Genomic DNA, 18,122 nt, shown 5'->3' on the forward strand with positions numbered 1-18,122 from the left:
GTTTGCTGGTTAAACCTGGGAGTTTTCTGCTTGCCAGCCTCCAGATTTACGTTCCATTCCTGGAAGAGCCAGAAAATAGGTTCCTGAAGGGAGATGCTCGAGGAGCTGGATACATCAGCTATCCCTCTGCAGTGCGTGGGTGATGCAGGCCCTGGGCCTTCATTTCCTGTCTGACAGGAGATAGAAATGAAAAGACATCCTCTCCTTAATCCCCTTTTTGTAACCTTTTAGCAGATGGGATCTGTCTTCCTACTCTGCTCTGGATCCCAAGTCTCACTGCTATTTATTGTTCCAGATCGACTGTGCAGAGCTGGGCTCTGCTTGTGTTCCATGGGAATCTGCACAAAATGCAGCTGTTGCCTTCACAATTCCGGAGAGTTCAGGGTGTTCCCCCGGCCCATTTGGACACCACCAGGTTCCCAGCTGGGGCATCTACTTGCAAAGTGCTACTTCTGCTCCCGTTTCTAGGGAGAAAACCTGATTCCAGTCAGATAAGGGGAGTGCAACCCAATTATCTGCAGAGCAGAATTCTGCAGAAGCGTTCATCTCCCGTGAGTGTGAGGATTCCCGTTTCCCTTGCTGGAAAAGCGAACAATTCCCTGGATAACACGACCCATTGCTGGGGGCATCCCGTGCCTGGCGTGGGGTGCTCGGCTGTGCCTGCGCTGGTGAATATGAACAGCAGAGCTCTGCCCACAGCCTTTTAATGCGAGTGACATCAAAGGCAAAGCCCTGCCTGCTGCCGGGGGGGACCCACAATGCAGCTGGAGAACGCCGTGGAGCAGCTCCAGGCCTGCTGGCATCGCTCTGCAGCCAGACACCCTCCATTGTCAGCCCTGGGGGGCCAGGCCCCGCATGGGGACACGGGGACAGGCCCAGGCCTGGCTTTAGGGGCTGTCCCCTGGGCTGGCCGCAGGTCAGGGTGACACCTGGGGGCTCAGGTGGGCAGCAGGGCGCTGAGCCCCCCGGAGCTGGGGGAGATGAGCTCTCAGGATGAGCAGCTCCCAGCAGCTGCAGCCCCCCAGCCAGCGGCCACCTCCGCCGACGAGGGCATGACCTGGTGGTACAGGTGGCTCTGCAGGATTGCCGGGGTCATCGGGGGCATGTGTGAGTATCCCCTTCCCTCTGCCTGCCCCCTCCTGCATGACACAGCTCGTCTCGGGGTCCCTCAGTGGGCTCACGGTGCCATGGAGGGTTTTGGGGTGCTGGGTTGGTGCTGCCTCTGGGCACTGGTTTGCTGTGTCTGGGGCAGAAGGGAGAGAGAGGCAGGAATTCAGCTGCCCACAAGGGATGTGCTCTGTGCTCACCAAGCCTGCTGAACTTTGGCTCCCGGCAGTGGGGATGTCATGGGGAAATCTGCAAATCTCAAGAGTTTCTTCTTGGGAATGGCATTCCCTGGCAGTGATGGGAGCAGCAGCTAAGCCCCTGGTGCTGCAGGAGGGCTGTGGACAGGCAAATTAGATGGTTTTACTATGAGCACCAGGCTCAGGGGGGTCAGGTCAGGGCTGGAAGAGTGATGACTGGGTTTGGTTTATCCTGTTTGACTTTTGGGTGTTTATGTGTTCCTGCAACTTATTTCCCCCCCCCCCTTATCCTGACTGTCAGAGCACATTTCCCATTGCTCCTGTTGCTGATTGCAGAAGGCCTGCCCGTGGGTTTTACTGAAGGTGAAGAATGGTTTTGTTTTGTGCTGTGTGTTTTTAAGGGGTTTGGTAGGACACAGAGAACAGAGCTGCAGATGCAGAGTGAGTTGGCTGAGCTCAGAATTACCTGCTGCTAAAAAAAATTTTCCCAGGGAAAGAGTCTCAGCAACTTTGCCAGAAATCAGCCTGTCCTGGAGTGCTGTTTTGCTACATTTTGTGGAGAGATTAATAGCTCTTAAAAGCAGGAGGGACTGTTATGACCGCTTAGTCTGATCTCCTGCAGAGCACAGGATGGAGAATTTCTTCTGCTTCAGGTCCACGACTTCAAGTTAAACAAGAGGGTTTCTCAGCCAGTGCAGTCAGCCCTGATTTATTCCATCAGCAGGAGCTTTGTGTCTGGTCACCCTCTCCCCATGCCCCTTCCCATGCCTGCCTTTAGCCTTGAGACTGGGCTGCACAACCCCAGGGTGGTTTTGGAGCTGACATTTTCACCCTGTGGTATCTCTGGGCAGGTTCCTGACAGCCCTTTTTGGCCAGGCTGGTAAAACACTCGCTGCTCTCTCTGTTTCCTGTGCCTGGTGCTGAATTTCTGGAGGTGTGAGAGGATTTGGTGGGGCTTGTTGAACGCCCCAGCCTCGCCATGCCCTGCTGGAGGCCCCCATGCTCCTGGCCCAGCAGCCAGGAGAACCAGCTGGGAAATGTCTGTGGAGCAGGTCCCAGGTGGGGGTTCAGAGCAGCAGCATCTTTCCCACGGGCTGTGGCTGTAGCTGAAGCCTTGGTGCTTTTCCTGCACTTTTATCCCGTGCAGAGCTCAGGGTGATGTGGATGGAGGGTGAGGAGCTGGTGGGTCACGCTGGTGGCACTTGCCAACCTCGTGAGTGGCTTGAAAGTGCAAATTTCTTCATTTTCCCCTCTCTGTCTTTGTGTTTCAAAGCAGCTGAATTATACTTGGATTATTTTCCCAGCCTTTTGTTCGTGGCTCTGCGACAGGAAAGATGAGAGTTTTATGTCTTTGGGTGAGTCTGGGAGAAGCTTTTGGAAGAAGAGCCAGGTTCTTAACAGGGTTTGCCAAAGATTTGGGGAGTGACAGCTGGCTCTGGAGCCCTGACTCTCTCTTTATCAGGCAGGGAAAGAGGCACAAACTCTCCTTATGAACAGGGAAAAGGGAGATTGTGATAAAAAACAACCAGTGCCCAGTGCTGCCAACATTCCTCTTCAAAATGCTGCTTGTTCAGCACCACCTTGTTGAAGGTGGATGGTTTGGAGCAGAGGTGATGAATAAACTAGCATGGGGTTTGCTGCTGTTCTCAGAGCTCGCTGTGAAAGAACAGAACTAATTTATAAGGATTGTGAGAAACTGGATTGTAATGCTGCTACAGGGCTGGACTATGTCTTACAGAAGGAAAAATTCCCTCAGAAAGGAAGAGAAACTTCGTTAGTGGAGGTGAGACCAGCAGACAACATCTGCCACATGCAAACACCTGCAGCCACAGCTTGCATCAGCCAGAAAAATCCAAGGGCTGGAGCAAGAATCAGACAGACAAGGTTCAGGATCCGTTTCTGGCTCCTGCTCATGCTGGCTTGGTGACCTTGGCCAAGTCCTCCTCTCCCTTGTGTTCCTGTTTGTAATGGGACGAGGAGAGTGTGTGGCTTTTGTAAAACGCTCTAGGAGCAAAAATAGTCTTGTGTTGAGGACAGTGACCAGCTGCTGGAAATGAATAGAGCCTTTGTAGGGAAAGGTGTTCTTCCCCCCTCATTTTAGCTGCCAGTTATTTATCCTTCCTCAGGGATTCAAGATGGGACTGCAGTTAAACAAATGGCAGAACTTTCTGTCTCCCATAGCTTACGTGCCACCGAGCATTATCTGCATTTTAACCCTGTTGTGAGGCCTCTGTTCGAAAAGAAAATATTTAAAAAAGAAATCTCTGGCTTGGCAGGGGAGGGACAAGGATGTACCAGGCTGCTGTGGGACGAGCAGCTCTGCAAAGGAGACCCAAGGTCACCGAGTTGTTCTGTGGCTGTGGCTGTTGGCAGCAGCTCTGGGGGCAGTGCTCCTGTGATCCCAAACCTTTGACTCCTTTCCTGCTGCTCCATGCTCCTGCTGACGTGGGGCTTGCTCAGCTCTGCTTCCTGGGTCATTAGCCCTGTGGCAACCAGGGTGTTTGCTGAGCCAGGACTGCTGCAGGGCTGTTTTGGAGTGTTTGGGGACAAAACCAAACCAGAAACCTGGCAAAACAACCCCTGGTTGGTTTGATTAGGGAATAAAAAAAAAAAAAAAAAAACTTGCTTGGAAAAGAACATTCTGCTCTCCTTGGTTTGTTGTGTAGTGGAGACCTGCTGGGAACTGCCCAGACCTCTGTGCTCTGCTAGGCCACTCAGCAAGGCAGGGTCCTGCCCCAGCCCTGCCTGTGTTTTGGGGATAGCTGAGAGGTTTTGCTGCTCTGCTAGTTTTAAAGTGCCAGAAAATCACTCAGCATTATTCTCAGGAATGTCCTTTCCTGGGGAACAACCAATGCCACAAACTCAGGGGTGCTTCCCCCGAGTTCCTCTTCCATCAGCATCTCCAAGGGTTTGGTGGTCACAGGGAATTAGAAACCCCTGTTTTGTGCCCTGCTCTCCATGCTGCCCACAGCTCCCAGGAATCGTGCTTGTCATTGCTTCTCTCCAGCTGTTTGCACGTGTAACCATGAACAGATCATCCTACCCCCGTGCCTCAGTTTCCCCTGCAGCGTGGGGACACTGACACTGGTCCTTGTGGGATCAGAGGATGAGAAGTGCCCTTGGAGCACAGATATTAGCACATCCTCTGGTATATCCCCTCTGCTAGCTGATCTTGTTCTTGCAGGACTCCAAAAGATTTTAGGTCCTGTAGAATTAGTTCTGGAAGTGTTAAAAAAGAATGTTTTGTGGTGTTTCCTTAGACCAGGAGGTGATTTCCTCATGGGATGACCTTCAATCTGTTCTGTCATTGCAATTCTGCTTGTTCCCAGCCTGGTAAACAAGGATAACTATTTTAAGAGGAACATTGAGGATTCAGCAGTGACTGCTTAAAAGAAACCTTGCAAGCATGTGCCAGCCTTTTGAAGGTCGGGGTTGCTCACAGCAGCTCTGCTCAGGGATCCCCTTAGCAGGCACCCAAAATCCTCAATCTAGGGCTGGTCTCATCCTCAGAGAGGGACTCTGCTGCCCTCCATCATCCCCAAGAAAGCCTTTAAAGGCTACAGAATTAATTTTAGCTGGAGTTTTGCAGTGTGCTGTTTACTGAGTGCATCTCCTGCCCTCCCACCTGGGCTCGAGTTCCCGGTGCCTGGCACTGGCAGAGGGAAGGGGCCGTATCAGGTGCCAGGAACACTCTGCAAGTTTAATGAGGCTGAAAGGAGGTAGATTCAGCTCAGCTTGATCTCTTCTGCCTTGTTCCTCTCCCTCACTCACAGAGCCAGGAGCATTGAGGTTATTTTGGGCTTTCTTCACTTCCTTTTGTATCAGTGGAGACCCAAACCTGGCTCTTTTCTGCCCATCTCTGGTGGAGCTGCACAGAACCAGCAGTAAGTGGCAGAGGCTGGGTTCACCTCTGCTGTATTTATTATTTGCCTGTGTGCAAGTCATGTTTTTGCTGAACTCGCCCAGAGGTGGAACTGCTGGCACTGCTCATCCACCTTGGGACAAAGCAGTAGTAATTCCTTGGCACATAAAATCCAGGTGAACATCCTGGACTCCATGTGGAAGCAAATGTTCTACACAAGAGAATTTATGGCTGGAGCAGCACTCAGAGCAAAAGAATACCAGAGGAAGGCTCTTCCCTGCGTTCCAGGTTCCTTTTGGGCCACCAGATCTTTCCACTCACCATCCTGTGCTGCCCTGCAGTGCCCACAGGTGCTGGCCAAGGGCAGATAGGGTTGGTCATGGTGGTCACTGAAAGCCTCTTTCTTTCCAGCCTGTGCCTTTGCTGGTCTCTGGAACTGTGTCACCATCAACCCCCTGAACATCGCGGCTGGCGTGTGGATGATGTGAGCAGGCTTTCTTCTCATTTTCCTGCTGGGAGGGAGGTTTTGTTAACCAGACCCCATTGAGGGGGGCAGAGCTGCCCTGCTTGGGCAGTGGATGGGTGTGAAACATCCTTCAGGCTCTGGGAATTGCCAGATCTTGCTCCATCAGGCAGGTTGAGATGTTAGTTTTATTCTGTTTGTGTTATTTCTTTATGCATATTTAGGTAAATACTGAGATACCCTTGGCCAAAATAAGTCTGGGTCAGCAGGGCTTGGAAATTTGGAAATTATCAAGAAGCGGGGGGAGCCTCACCATTCCCTTCACCTGCATGGAGCACGGAGTGTCTGCTCTCTGTGGGACTGGGGGGCACTGCTGAGCCCTGCTGTGGGTGGTTCAGAGGCAGGATTAACTCTTGTTTGCTCTCTCTGGAGGCTCAACGCCTTCGTCCTGTTCCTGTGTGAGGCCCCTTTCTGCTGCCAGTTCATCGAGTTTGCCAACAGCGTGTCCGCCAGGGCCGACAGGCTGCGGGCCTGGCAGAAAGCAGCTTTCTACTGCGGGTGAGGATGCTCCTGGGGGCACATCCTGGGGAAGGAACATCCCTGCATCCTGTAGGGATGAGGGGGCTGAGGGCTGCTCCTGTCTTCCAGGATGGCTGTGTTCCCTGTCATGCTCAGCCTGACGCTGACCACGCTCTTTGGCAACGCCATCGCTTTCGCCACCGGGGTGCTCTATGGTCTGTCGGCCCTTGGAAAGAAGTAAGAGAGGCCCAGCTGCTCGTGGAGGGCAGGGAAGGGGGAGATGGAGCTCCAGCCCTTGCCCCATTTGCCTCGCTGAGGCTTTGCCTTCCTCTTGCACAAAGCGTGCTGAGGTGTGAGTGCGGCCAGAGGAAACCTCCCTCATCTCAGAGCCCTGGGAGGGAAGGTCCTGGGGGTTGCTGAAGCTCTGAGCTTTTGGGAGTTCAGAGCAGCTTGTCCTGAGGGTCCTGCTCTTCTTTCTGCAGCTGTTGGGTGGATGGGCCCAGCTCTGGGGCAGAGAGCAGCTTTGGGGGTTGGAGAGGGCCTGCATGAGTGGTCTCACTCCTGGAATCCTTTGGCACGGAGAGCCAGGACAAGCTGTGCCATGCCCCTGCTGTCCCTTCTCTCCACAGGGGAGATGCCATTTCCTACGCCCGCATCTACGAGCAGCAGAAGCAGATGGATGAAGAGAAGCTCACGGGGACCCTGGAGGGACAGGCTCTCTGAAGGACACAGCATCTCCTGGACACGGAGACGGTGAAGACGTGGAAATCCACCCTGCCCTTCCTTCTGTCCTCTCACTCCTTGCTACACCACGATTTCCCTGGATGCTGCAGCAGCTGGAAATCTCAGGGGCTGGGGCAGGCTGTGTCCTCTCCTCAGACCAGCAGCCAGACCTCAGCACACTGCTCCTTCTCTCCTCAGCCCTCAATCCAACAGCTCACAGTGCCCCTATTTTTCAATATATATATATATATATTTTTTTTTTTTCTTTTTACTGCAGAGGTGCTGGCTCTCTGAGTGCTGCTTTCCCAGCCTTGTTTTGGTTTTTTTTGAGTGCTCCTTTGGGGACTGCCCTCTGGTTGGGAGAGGAGGGACAGAGGACCTGCCAGTGCAGGTTCCACATGTTTAGGAACACTCCCTGGGATGGCCCTTCCCAGGTACAATACCTGACCCAGGGTTAGGTGTTTGCAAAACCCCCTGGTGCTTAACCTTGGTCTTCTTCCACTATTTTAATTATAGGGCCAGGCAGTAGAGGCATCACTGCACAGGAAAGAACTTCCAGCAAAATCCCATCTAAAGATAAAATCCATCTCTGCAGGGGAGCTGGGCAGATCCTGGGATCTCCAAAGCACCGTCCCTGCTTCCTCTGGATCCAGCTGCAGGCAGTTACTGCAATTTACTTGAATTATAAGAATTAATTACTTTGTCTTAATAAGGACACTTTTCTTAAGCTTTACTCTTACTGGGGCGGAAGGGAAACAATATTTGCTGTACCTCAGCTGGAAAGGATGTTGTTTCTTGAGCCAAGTGGGATTTTTTGCTGGTGTGAGGGCCACTGATGTACAAGAGCATTCCTGCTTTGTGAGCCTGGGACTCTGCTCTGTCACCTCCCTGCATCCCTCTGTGGAGGGACCTGCTCTTTTCTTGCCTGGTACAGCCTTTGTCTTTGGGACTGTGTTTTTTTGCATCAATCCTGAGCTGGTTTTGTATGGGAAGGTGGCACATCCTCCCTGTGCAAACAGAGAGGAGGCTGCACCATTTCAGTGTGGACAGCTGGGATGTTTTACTTTGCTATTCCAGGCTCTTTCTGTGGTTTTCAAATTGTATTTTCTGTTTGCTTTGTACCATGCAGTACAAAACTGCTCACTTATTCCAGATCCCACTCTTCTCATTACAGTTTGTCCTGGGGATTTTAATTTATTTGATTTTTATATGGTTGCTTTTTGTTTTGATTAGGAAAAAGGGGAATAATTTATTTCTAGTTATTGAAGTATTTTGATGGGACTCATTTTCTCTGGATATAGGAGAAAGGAGTGCTCTGTTTCCTGTCCTTCACAGGGCTGTCTCTTTTCACCAGGGGTCTCTGAACCCAGGGACAGCCCTGTCTGCTGCAAAATCCAATTTCAGCCTTCGGAGTGTTTCTCAGACTCTTCAAAAAAGTGTGTGCTGTCCTTCGACCCCTTTGTCTTGTTCTGGGCCACAAGCTTGACAAACTGTGTTTTCCCCCTCTTCTGGGAGAGAGGAGGGAGGAAAACTGGGCTGTGAGGGCTGGATTGGAGCAGCCAGCAGCACTTTGTGTCCCCATTTGAATCCTTGGGTGCAGAGGGGTTGTGCTGTGCTCTGAGAAATGCTGCTGGAGGCCGAGTGCTGTCTGTCAGAGGGGTCTGTCCATGCTGAAAACTCTCCTTAGACCCTGCCCTTCCTCAAGCTGCTGGCTCCTGTGAGCTGCTGCTTCTTTTCTGGAGCTCAGGAGCTGTGAGGATCCCCACCAGTCAGGATTTCCAGAGGCCCCTGCAGCTGGATGTGGGCACCTTTTTTATGCAAAGCCCCTTTTCCTCCTGCCTTTGAACTGGGATTGCTCCAACACCCCTTGTCTGGGATGCAGAGCAGGCACCACCAGCCTGGATTTTTTTCCATAAAGGCAGCTTTTTTTCCCATAAAAGCTGTGCTGTTTTGGAGCCCCCAGCCCTTGGCTGATCCCTGGTGCTGACTGCAATGCATTGGCCCACAGCCTCCTGCTGCCTGCAGGGATGGATGCTGCAGGAGGGATGTGGGATACTCCAGTGGGAATAACCTCTGGGTGATGCAAGGGCAGAGTCCTGCCTCAGGGCTGAGCACGTGCTGGGATTTCAGGGGGTGTGGGGAGTTGTGTAGTGTTTAGTAGAGGAATGTTGCAGACCAATGCATGTCAATGTCTCTGGTAGTGACAGCTTTGCTCTGTGAGTAGTTCTGCAGTAGCTTTAGTGTCAGGAGGTGAAAGGCAAAGCAGAGCTCAAGGGCTGAGACTTCCAGGGTGCTCTGAGGAAGCACAGAACTGGTGGGACCCTTGCTGGCCTCATCTGTCACTCCTGCCACGGTCCCTGGGGCTGCTCTGGGGCTCCTTGGCATGGGCAGGGTCCACTCTGCTCCCTGGCAGCCTGGCAGAAGTCCCAGCAGAGCTGTCACGGTGTTTTGTGGCAGCAGGGCCTGACTCTGGGGCTGGGGCATGGGAAAAATCTGCATCAATCTGCCACCATGGGCGGGTGGCAAAGCTCAGCCCTGAGCTGAAAATAGGCCCAGGGACTCCCCTGAAAGAGCTGAGCTGGAGCCTTTGGCCACAGTGCTTGAAGTGTCTGTGCCTGTCACAACTGGAAGTGTCTCAGATCCATGCTCCAAGGGTGGTTACTCCTACAGGGGCCAGTCTGGAGTGGGAACCCTTGGGAATTTTGGCTGTCTGGTGAAGCTGGAACCAAGCCAGATGCTGCCATCATTGCAGACAGGCTTGGTGACAGCACCCATGGCTTGTAGGAGCTGTGGTGACAGTCAGTGAATGGTCTCACCCCAGTGTGGGCCTGTTTGGTGGAGATAGGAAGGAGCTGTAGAGTAGAAGCATCACAGTAGTTAAATGCCAGTGCATGGTGGTTGTTGTGTTTAGAGGCACCCACGGGGTGCCTGGAGCTGTGCAAAGACAAATGAAGTTCAAACCCTGCTCTGGAGGTTTCACAAGCTCAACCCAACCCCTGCTGAGGGCATCCAGGCCGGATGGCTGATCCACAGGGGCTCTGTGGAGGAGGTTCTGCTCTCCAGGCCTTGGAAAGGAGATGATGTGAGGGTTTGGGGCGGGTGATGCGCTGAGGACATCGAGCTGTTGGCACTGAGAGTGGAAGGAGCCCTGGGGAGCAGTGGCCAGTCACATACCAGTCACCAGGGCAGCATTGATGCACTGTGCCACTCTTCCACACCTCTGCCACTCGTGTGTGGCAGCTCCGTGTCCCCTGGGCTGCCCACGGGGCGTGAAGAGCAGAGCAGAGCTCGCTGCTCTGGGCAGGAGCTGCTTTTGTAACACCCATTGATTCTCTGTGTGTGCAGTGAATAAAAACACCATTCTACCTCTGGAAAGGGCCACTGTGATTTCTCAGATTCCAAACGTAGCAAAAGCCCTCGGACTTGCTGTGCTGAAGAAAGGAGGTCATTCAAAAAATGCTCCTCCAGTGAGGTTCTCTCAGGAGCTGAAGAGTCCAACCTCATTTCCTAGTGGGGCATTTCCTCCTTAGGCTGAGCCCTGGGAAGCTCAATTCATCTCTGTAATTTTTTCCTCAGGAAAAAAACATCCACTGTCTTCAGGGAAGGGTTTCACTGAAGTGAAGATATCAAGAGCTGGTCCATAGCCATGTGAGAAACAGAATGCCAGAAATCCTGATCTTCAGAAGGTCAGTGGAAACCAGAGGCTCTTGAGACCTCTTGTAGTCAGGCCATGCTTAGAAAAAGTTGTGTTCCAGCCAGGGCTGAACATCTTTCTGGAAAATGGTCTCAGCAGCAAAGGGTAGGTTTAATACTGAATGTTTTCTGCGTTTTTGATTTTGGCCCACCGCTCTGCCTCAGTCCTAGGCTGTTTTAAATTAATGCTGTGATAAAGCACAACTTCTCTTAGGTGATTTCCCATCTCCTGCTGCAGGAGATCAAAATGGCAGCTGGCACATCTGGAGGGCTGGCTCAAATATGCTGTTTTACCTCCTGCTTCCTTGTGACAGCAGGCTGAATGTCCCAGGAATAGCCCTTGGGGTGCCAAGTGCATTTCAGGAGCTTGAGTACATCATGTCCCAGCTCAGCCTTTGTGCTTCTGCCCTTTTGGGAGGAGTCAGATTGGACTGAGCAAGGCCATTTTTTCCTCACAGCCATAACCACCTCCTGCAGCTGTGTTTTACCTTGGGTTAGCTCTAAAAAACTAATTATGAAAAGTTCTTAATCTTGCAGGACATGCAGGAAAGGGGTGAGACTCATTTGCTACTAACTATGCAGTTGAAATCTCAGAGTGATGGAGGTGGAGGCACATCCACCTCCCTCTTTGTGGGTGGGTCAAAGCCTAAGTGGGAAGGACCCACCCCAACACAAAGTGTTGTCAGTACTCATTGTGTCTTTCCCACAGGGAATCACTTGCACTACAGCTGAATGTTTGTCTGTTCTTCTGTCCTGGCTTTTTGTGAACTGTATTTGGTCTTGTTCATTAGGCTTCTAGTGTAATGTGTGTTTTTAGACCAATAAAATGTGGCAGCTTTTTGTAAAAAAGATCTGGCTCTGCCTCTTTCATGGTCCTTGAGTGGCTGAGACTCCTGTGGGGAGCTGCAGGCTGCTGTGGTCCCCTCATCCTGCTCTGCCCCTCCCATCCCTCCCTTCTCTGCAAATCGAGGCAATATCTTGCAGTTGGAGGCAAAACTGTTTTATTCTTGCAGCTACATGATGAGCTTTTGCCAGAACAGCTCCAGCTGTAAACTCAGCTCCAGCCAAACCCTCAGACTCTCAGGCTGCTGAGCAAAGGACAGCCATGGTTTCCTGTCACAGCCACACCGTTATTCTTCCAGGATGCCTTTATCTCCAGCCTGGCCCTGGTGACCTGCTCCCATCCCAGGGATTGGCAGGTTGTGCAGAGAGCAGCAGGCAGTGTTGGGTGACAGGAACAGAAGGTAAAGTTCCTTCTGGCAACTTCTACAGCCAGACCAAGACAATCCTCGCTGCCCCTTCCTCTCCCACAGGGAGCTCCACTCCATTTCCAGCAGCACACATTTGTTTTGCCCTCCGGCCTGGGCAAGGGCAGCTCCTACCTCAGGAATGACCTCCGGCTGGTCCTGAAAAAGGCCTCGATCTGCTCCAGGGACCTGCCTTTGGTTTCAGGGACACAGCAGCCTGTGAATAAGATGTTCCCAGCACTGATGACAGCGAAGAACAGGAAGGGCACCTCGAGGCCGAAGGTGTTCTGGAAAGTGGGGCAGAAACCAGCTGTGAGCTGGTGCAGAGAGGGGCTGAGGAGGGGCTGCTGGACACCCCCAGGCAGTACCTACCACGACTGGGAGGAAGAACTGGGTCAGGGTGAAGGCTGTCAGCCAGCTCACAACCACACAGAGACCCGAGGCTACCCCACGGGCTTTGAGAGGGAGGATCTCTGACATCAGCAGCCAAGTGATGGGGCCCCAGCCCATGGCGTAACCTGCAGGGGAGGAGGGGAAGGGGGTCAGCCTTTGAAGGTCACTGAGGAGTGCAGAAGATCTCTGAGCAATCCTGCCCTGCAACCCCACCAATTATTATCCCTCCCCCATTTGTGTCATTCCTCAAAGTGACCTCAGCTGACACCTTTCTTGCTCTTCCAGGGACATCTGCCTTCCTTCCAACTCTAAACCAAATCTCCTTGTCCCACATCACCCTGCCTTGGGTGAGAAGCACCCTCCCCTGGCTGGTGGCCAGTCCTGTGCTCTCTGCACCTACCCATGATGAAGAACATGGTTGCCAGGAGGGGGATGAGGGTGATGTAGTTTGTTGGCTCAGCAGGGAGGTGGGCAGGGCTCACCAGGGTCGTGTTGGCCACAGTGCCGTTGTGAGAAGCTGGCATGAAGTGGATGTAGAGCCCCATGGTCAGGTTGGAGACCAACATGATACTAGCTGTGGAGAGAGGCAATAGCACAGTGAGAGTGATGAGAATGAACCTGAGAATGATGGGTGAGTGATCCTCTCCATGCCAAGCTCCTGGGAATGCCCCTGCTGAGGAGCTGAACCACCACCAAGGGAAAGAGACCTCCCTGCCTCCCTTCCTGAGCCTGTAGGGCTGAAGGTTCCATTCCTGCACACTTCCTTATAGAGCTCCTGGAAATCATTGAACAGGAGCTTCCCTTGGGAAGAGAGTGGGGAAATGGAGAGAGCCATACCTGATACAAAGAGGAGAATCTTCCTCCCAGCTTTATCCATCGACACAGCAGCGATGGCCACTGCAGAAAGACGTACCAGGCCAACCAGAGCTGCATCGTACTCTGGCTTCTGCAAAAAACCAGTTGGGAAGCTGAGCTGGGGGAAGGGGCAGGTTCCTACAGCTGCTGATGACTTGGCCAAGGCCATTCTCCCAGTAGGAGACTGGAGATAATGAACCTGAAGCTCAGAGGAGGAGCAGGGAGACAGTGGGGCTGTCCTGCTCCTGTCCCTCAGCCTTTTGCAGGGCAGGTCCTTTAAAAAAGGGCTTTATGTCTGTAGGGAGCTGGAAGCATTGGGCAACCCTTGCTGGAGACGCAGGCAGCCCAAGCAGGAGCTGAACCCCAGGATGACAGGTGCTCACCAGGATGACAGATGTTTTCTTGAATATTGGCTGCAGGTAGACAAGGATGCAGGTGACCCCCGAGAGCTGCTGCAGGAACCTCATTCCCCCCGCAATCAGGATGGGCTTGTAAAGGAAGGGGTCCTTGAGCTCAGCACAGGAAACCCGATGGCTCTGGAGGGGACAAAGGCAGAAACACAAAGTGAAAACACCTTGGGGAACCACCTGGCAACCAGAGGGTGGCTCAGGAGTTGCCCAGGGGATGGATTTTGCAGTTTTTGTGCTACATCTCCCTGTGCTCAGCTTCCTCACCTGCTTCCTCACGCTGTCCTTGATCTGCTCGTACTCCCTGGCATAATCTGTGTCCTCACCCCGCAGCCAGCACAGGGAGCCCAGGGCCTCCTCCTCCTTGCCCTGGGAGAGCAGGAACCGGGGCGAGTTGGGCATGAAGCAGAGCAGGAGAACCATGGCAAGCACCGGCACCTCCCCAGCCACGGCCAGCCAGCGCCAGTCCAGGACCAGCCCTGCCAGAGCAGCACAGGAAGGGGGAGAACACTCAGGAATGGGTGACCTGGCCTTTCTTCCACCTGGCTACCCCAATGATTTCATTTAATAAACCCAGCAGGAAAAACAGTAATAATAAAAATAAAATATTTCAAATGTATTCTCTCCTATTACAGCAGCGTTTCCAGCAATGTGATGTGGGGGAATTCCAGCAAATCTGAGAGCATCCAGCAAGACCCAGCAGCAGCTAGGGCATGTGCTAGCAGGTGATTAACATTGTGTTAATCCCTTCAGCCCTGGCAAAACTTCATCAGGACTTGGACCTGTGGGCACAGCGATGGCCACAGGTTCACGATGATGTATTCATCCCTCAGAGCACTCACACCAGGGCAAGGGGCATGAGTGACCCTGTCCAGCCTGCTCAGCACAGCTGTGGTGCTGAGTATGAGGGGAACAAGCCCTCACCTTGCTGAGAAGGTTGTTTATTTTAAACTCCCCCTCGCCACGCCCTGGACACGGGGACACCACGGAGATACTTGCCCAGCGCGTACAGGACGAGAGAGCCCAGCACTGCCATGATCTGGGGACAGGCACCCAGCATCCCCCTGACCCCCGGGTGGGAGATCTCCGAGATGTAAACCTGGACAGGGACAACACACATTTCACAAAGCTACAACGTCTCCTTGTCACCCGCTACCTCTGTCCCCTGTCACCTCACAGTCATACCCTGTGAGCAGAGGAAACCCAGATTGCTGGGAAATTGCCCTCTGGGGGTGGGGACCTGATGGGTTCAGCTGCATCTGGCCAGAGGAGAGGACAGCCCGGCCAGCCCCACCACTTCCCTCTCCCTGCGGTGTGGGAGAAGTGCTCCAGTGACTGTTTCTGGGAAGAGGTGCCCTGGTGTTACTCAACCCTGCCTTCCCCTCAGTGTGAAACAGGAGGGTGGTGTTTGGGAGGAAATAACTGCTGGGAGGAGCAGGGCCTGAGGACCTGCCTTGTCTTTCCTGCAGGAGAGGAAGTCCAGCACCGCTGGGCTCAACTCCAGCTGGCCATGCCAGGGCTGCTAAGGGAGTACATCGTCCCCATCCCTGCCCTGCTGCATCCTCCCCATCTCCACTCGCCCAGACACAGCCCTGGGGCTCTGCTGGTGCCTCCGAGGAGCATCCGAGGGGTGGCTCAGCATCACCCCCAGCTCATCTCGGGCACCGCAGCACCTCTGCCCCGCAACCCCCAGCCCATCCCCAGCACCTCCTGCCCTGCACTCCCCTGGCACATTACCGGGATGGAGGCGGAGGTCACTCCCCCGGCATAGCCCGTCAGCACCCGGCCCAGCAGCAGCATCCAGAGGCCCTGGGCTCCGGCCAGCAGCGCGTACCCCAGCGCCGAGGGCAGAGCCGAGAACATGATGCTCAGCTTGCGGCCCAGGCAGTCATTGAGCAGCATCGTGCTGAGCCCGCCCGCCGCCGCTCCCAGCGTGAACACGGACTGCGGGCATGCAGAGGGGCTGTGTGAGCCTGGCATCCCCCGGGCAGCCCCACCCGGCAGGGATAACCCCTCTCCTTACCCCGAACCAGGGAGCCGTGTGAGCCTGGCATCCCCCGGGCATCCCCACCCGGCAGGGATAACCCCTCTCCTTACCCCGAACCAGGGAGCCGTGTGAGCCTGGCAGCCTCACCCCGCAGGGATAGCCCCTCTCCTTACCCCGAACCAGGGCGAGGTGTGAGCCTGGCAGCCTCACCCCGCAGGGATAGCCCCTCTCCTTACCCCGAACCAGGGAGCCGTGTGCTGGTCCAGCCTCAGCGCAGGGCTGGGATGAGCCTCCAGGGCAGGGATGACGGGGGAGGGATAAACCAGGGCGAAGCCGAAGCTGAAGTTGCCCAGGACAGCGGCAAGCACAGCCAGGTAGAGCCGCTTGTTGTGGAGGCTCCTGAGGCCACGGAGAGACACGGACGTGTTGGGTGCCGGCAGAAACACAAACCCTGCTTCCCCCAGGCTCTGCCGAGGCTCTGGGGACACCCACGGAGGGATTCTCCTGGGGAATGGCTCCCCAGGCTGCTGGGCTTTCTCTGAGCTGCTCCCACTGGTGCTTTCCTCTGTGCCAGGCACTTTTCAGGGGGTTCAAGAAAGCCAGAAAAGCAGAAGCTGGAGCTGGGTGGCACCACGGACCCAGCGGCAGCCGGTTCATCCCAGCAGAGCAAGGAAAAGCTTCTTTAAAGCCCCCGTGCCCCCCAGCAAGACCTTGTGCCCCCATAGGAGTCACATAAACCTAGCTGGGCTCATCCAGCCGCCTGGGGCAGGATGAAATCCCGTCTCAGAGCAGCTCAGGAGAGGCAGGAATATGGAACAGCTCTCCCCCCAGCCCACTGCCCTCAGGGTGGGGGGTACGGCAGAGCCCCTGCCCACCCTGCGGCCCCAGGCTGCTCCTCACCTCAGGTACTGCTGGTCGAGCCTCCTGGCAGCGCTCTCGGGGAAGCTGCGGTACGAGGAGCTCGGTTTCCTCACCAGGGGCTGGCGGTCGCTGCTCTCCATGGCCCCGCGGGGCCCGGGGGTGCCGGGGCTGCTGGGCTCCGGGAGGATGCTGGGGATGCCCAAACTGAAAGGGGAGAGCCTGCCTGGCGTGGCCTAATCAGAGAAATCTGTGCCTCGTGGGCTGGCACCCCTCAGCAGGAAACTGGAGGGGCCGGAAAAGCAGCAGGAGGAGAGCCACGGGGTGATAGTGATGGTGACAGAGGTGTCCTTCAGCCTGCCCGGCCCCACCGACAGCAAACCCTCCCACTGCAGTGACACTTGCAGGGATGGTCCTCACAGAGCTGTGATCACCAGCAGAAAAGTCCCTTTGCTAAGGCCACATCTCTCCCACTGAGGAGCTGGTACCAGTCAGGCTGGTCTAGTGCTGCTTCCCACAAGGGAAAATTCCATCTGTGGGAGCCTCCAGAGCCACCCTGGGAAAGCATTTCCAGTGTGGAACAGAGGTGGGGAAGAGGAGGGAGAGGAAAGCAGAGGGAGGTGAACATGGAGCAAGGAGCAGAGTATGGGGATGCAGGGCAGTGATGAGGATGGAAAAGGGGACAGCCACCCCGTGTGGTCCTGGCCAGGAGCAAAATAGCCCAACTCATACTTTTCCTGGCAGCACCCCTATCTGCACCCCCAATATCTGAAGAGAGGGGAGGTGGGTTTGGTTCCACAGGGGTCCCACAGAATTTCTGGACACAGCGTGTTACACCTCAGCATCCCACAAGTTTGTTTGTGTGATGTTTAAGCCAATCACAGAATTACTAGTCTTCCTAGAGTGGTATATAAACATAGGTAGCCCAGGGTAAATCTGAATTCTGATCACCAGGCTCTCTCAATCACTGATACTGGGGCATCTGCAGGTTCTGGGGGGCTGCAAGGTCCAAACTCCTGCTGTAGGAAAGAGCTTAGTCTGTGTCTTGCCAGCTCTGAATGCAAAGGCACTTTGATTTAATTAGCAAAAGCTCTATTTCCCCAAACTACTGCAGTGCTCCTCTTGTTTCCATCACTCCCCTTGGGCCCTGATGCTTTTTGGAATATATGGATGATTTCTGCACCCCCAAGCCTGAGTGGGATCTGCAGTGACACCTCAGGAGCTGCTGTGTCTTCCCTCCACGCAAACTGGTTCCCCTTCTGCAACCACCAAGAGCTGCCTTTACTGTCTGATTCTGCAGGGGATTTACAGCTGACTCAGGCACCCGGGGCTCTGATTTCCCCATAGGAAGAAAGGTCATGGATTGGGGGAACAGAGGGGTGGGCAGGACAGCCCATCCAAAAAATGTCCAGCTCCAGGGTTGGTCTGAGCAGGGAGGTCACAACAGACGTGGAGCTGGTCCCTGTGCCCATCAGCAGACACCAGCAGTTTCCTCCCTTGCTTGCACTTTGCTCCATGAATTTGGGCTGGCTTCCACTACGTGATTTTGCAGCGTCCATCCCCGAAACACAGAGGGTTCTCCAGTTTCTGGTCAACCACTTCAAGCAGGAAATTACTCTTGAAAACCCTCCAAGCACCTGTAACGCTGGGAATCTCAGGGGGAGCTGCTGTCTGTGCTGCTCTTGGCTCAGGGCTGGGCAGGTCTGTCCCTGAGTGTCCCCTGAGGGAAGGGGGTCCCTCGGGTGTGGTGGGGCAGCTCTTTGCATCACATCCTCGCTCTGCCCTTGGTTTTGTTGTTTTTTTTTTCTAAA

The 18,122-nt window shown here is 54.3% G+C and overlaps 2 protein-coding genes across 4 annotated transcripts; one reads left to right on the forward strand and one right to left on the reverse strand.

The window, feature by feature from the left end:
• The first annotated feature begins 746 nt into the window (after nt 1-746).
• On the forward strand, nt 747-11,413 carry CACFD1 (calcium channel flower domain containing 1). Its single transcript, XM_086858327.1, has 6 exons — nt 747-1,107; nt 5,578-5,650; nt 6,062-6,187; nt 6,278-6,385; nt 6,778-6,901; nt 7,388-11,413. Exons 1-5 carry the CDS (start codon nt 981-983, stop codon nt 6,869-6,871), a joined length of 528 nt encoding a protein of 175 aa, XP_086714453.1. The 5' UTR covers nt 747-980; the 3' UTR covers nt 6,872-6,901; nt 7,388-11,413.
• Nucleotides 11,414-11,548: 135 nt separating this feature from the next.
• SLC2A6 (solute carrier family 2 member 6) lies at nt 11,549-16,704 on the reverse strand. Of its 3 annotated transcripts, none has more exons than XM_086858309.1 (10): nt 16,354-16,704; nt 15,690-15,852; nt 15,204-15,410; nt 14,466-14,565; nt 13,734-13,945; nt 13,443-13,595; nt 13,042-13,150; nt 12,605-12,778; nt 12,184-12,329; nt 11,549-12,028 (listed from the first exon to the last, which is right to left on the reverse strand). In XM_086858309.1, the coding sequence occupies exons 1-10, from the start codon at nt 16,452-16,454 to the stop codon at nt 11,948-11,950; spliced, it is 1,446 nt and encodes a 481-aa protein (XP_086714435.1). In that variant the 5' UTR covers nt 16,455-16,704; the 3' UTR covers nt 11,549-11,947. The 3 variants fall into 3 exon arrangements, with proteins under 3 accessions (XP_086714435.1, XP_086714434.1, XP_086714436.1); XM_086858308.1 differs by having other exon boundaries at nt 11,549-12,098; nt 16,354-16,663; XM_086858310.1 differs by lacking the exon at nt 15,204-15,410 and having other exon boundaries at nt 11,549-12,098; nt 16,354-16,674.
• Between the last annotated feature and the right edge of the window lie 1,418 nt (nt 16,705-18,122).

This window comes from Cyanistes caeruleus, chromosome 20 (assembly GCF_971803275.1).
Source record: "Cyanistes caeruleus chromosome 20, bCyaCae1.hap1.1, whole genome shotgun sequence".
NCBI lineage: Eukaryota > Metazoa > Chordata > Aves > Passeriformes > Paridae > Cyanistes > Cyanistes caeruleus.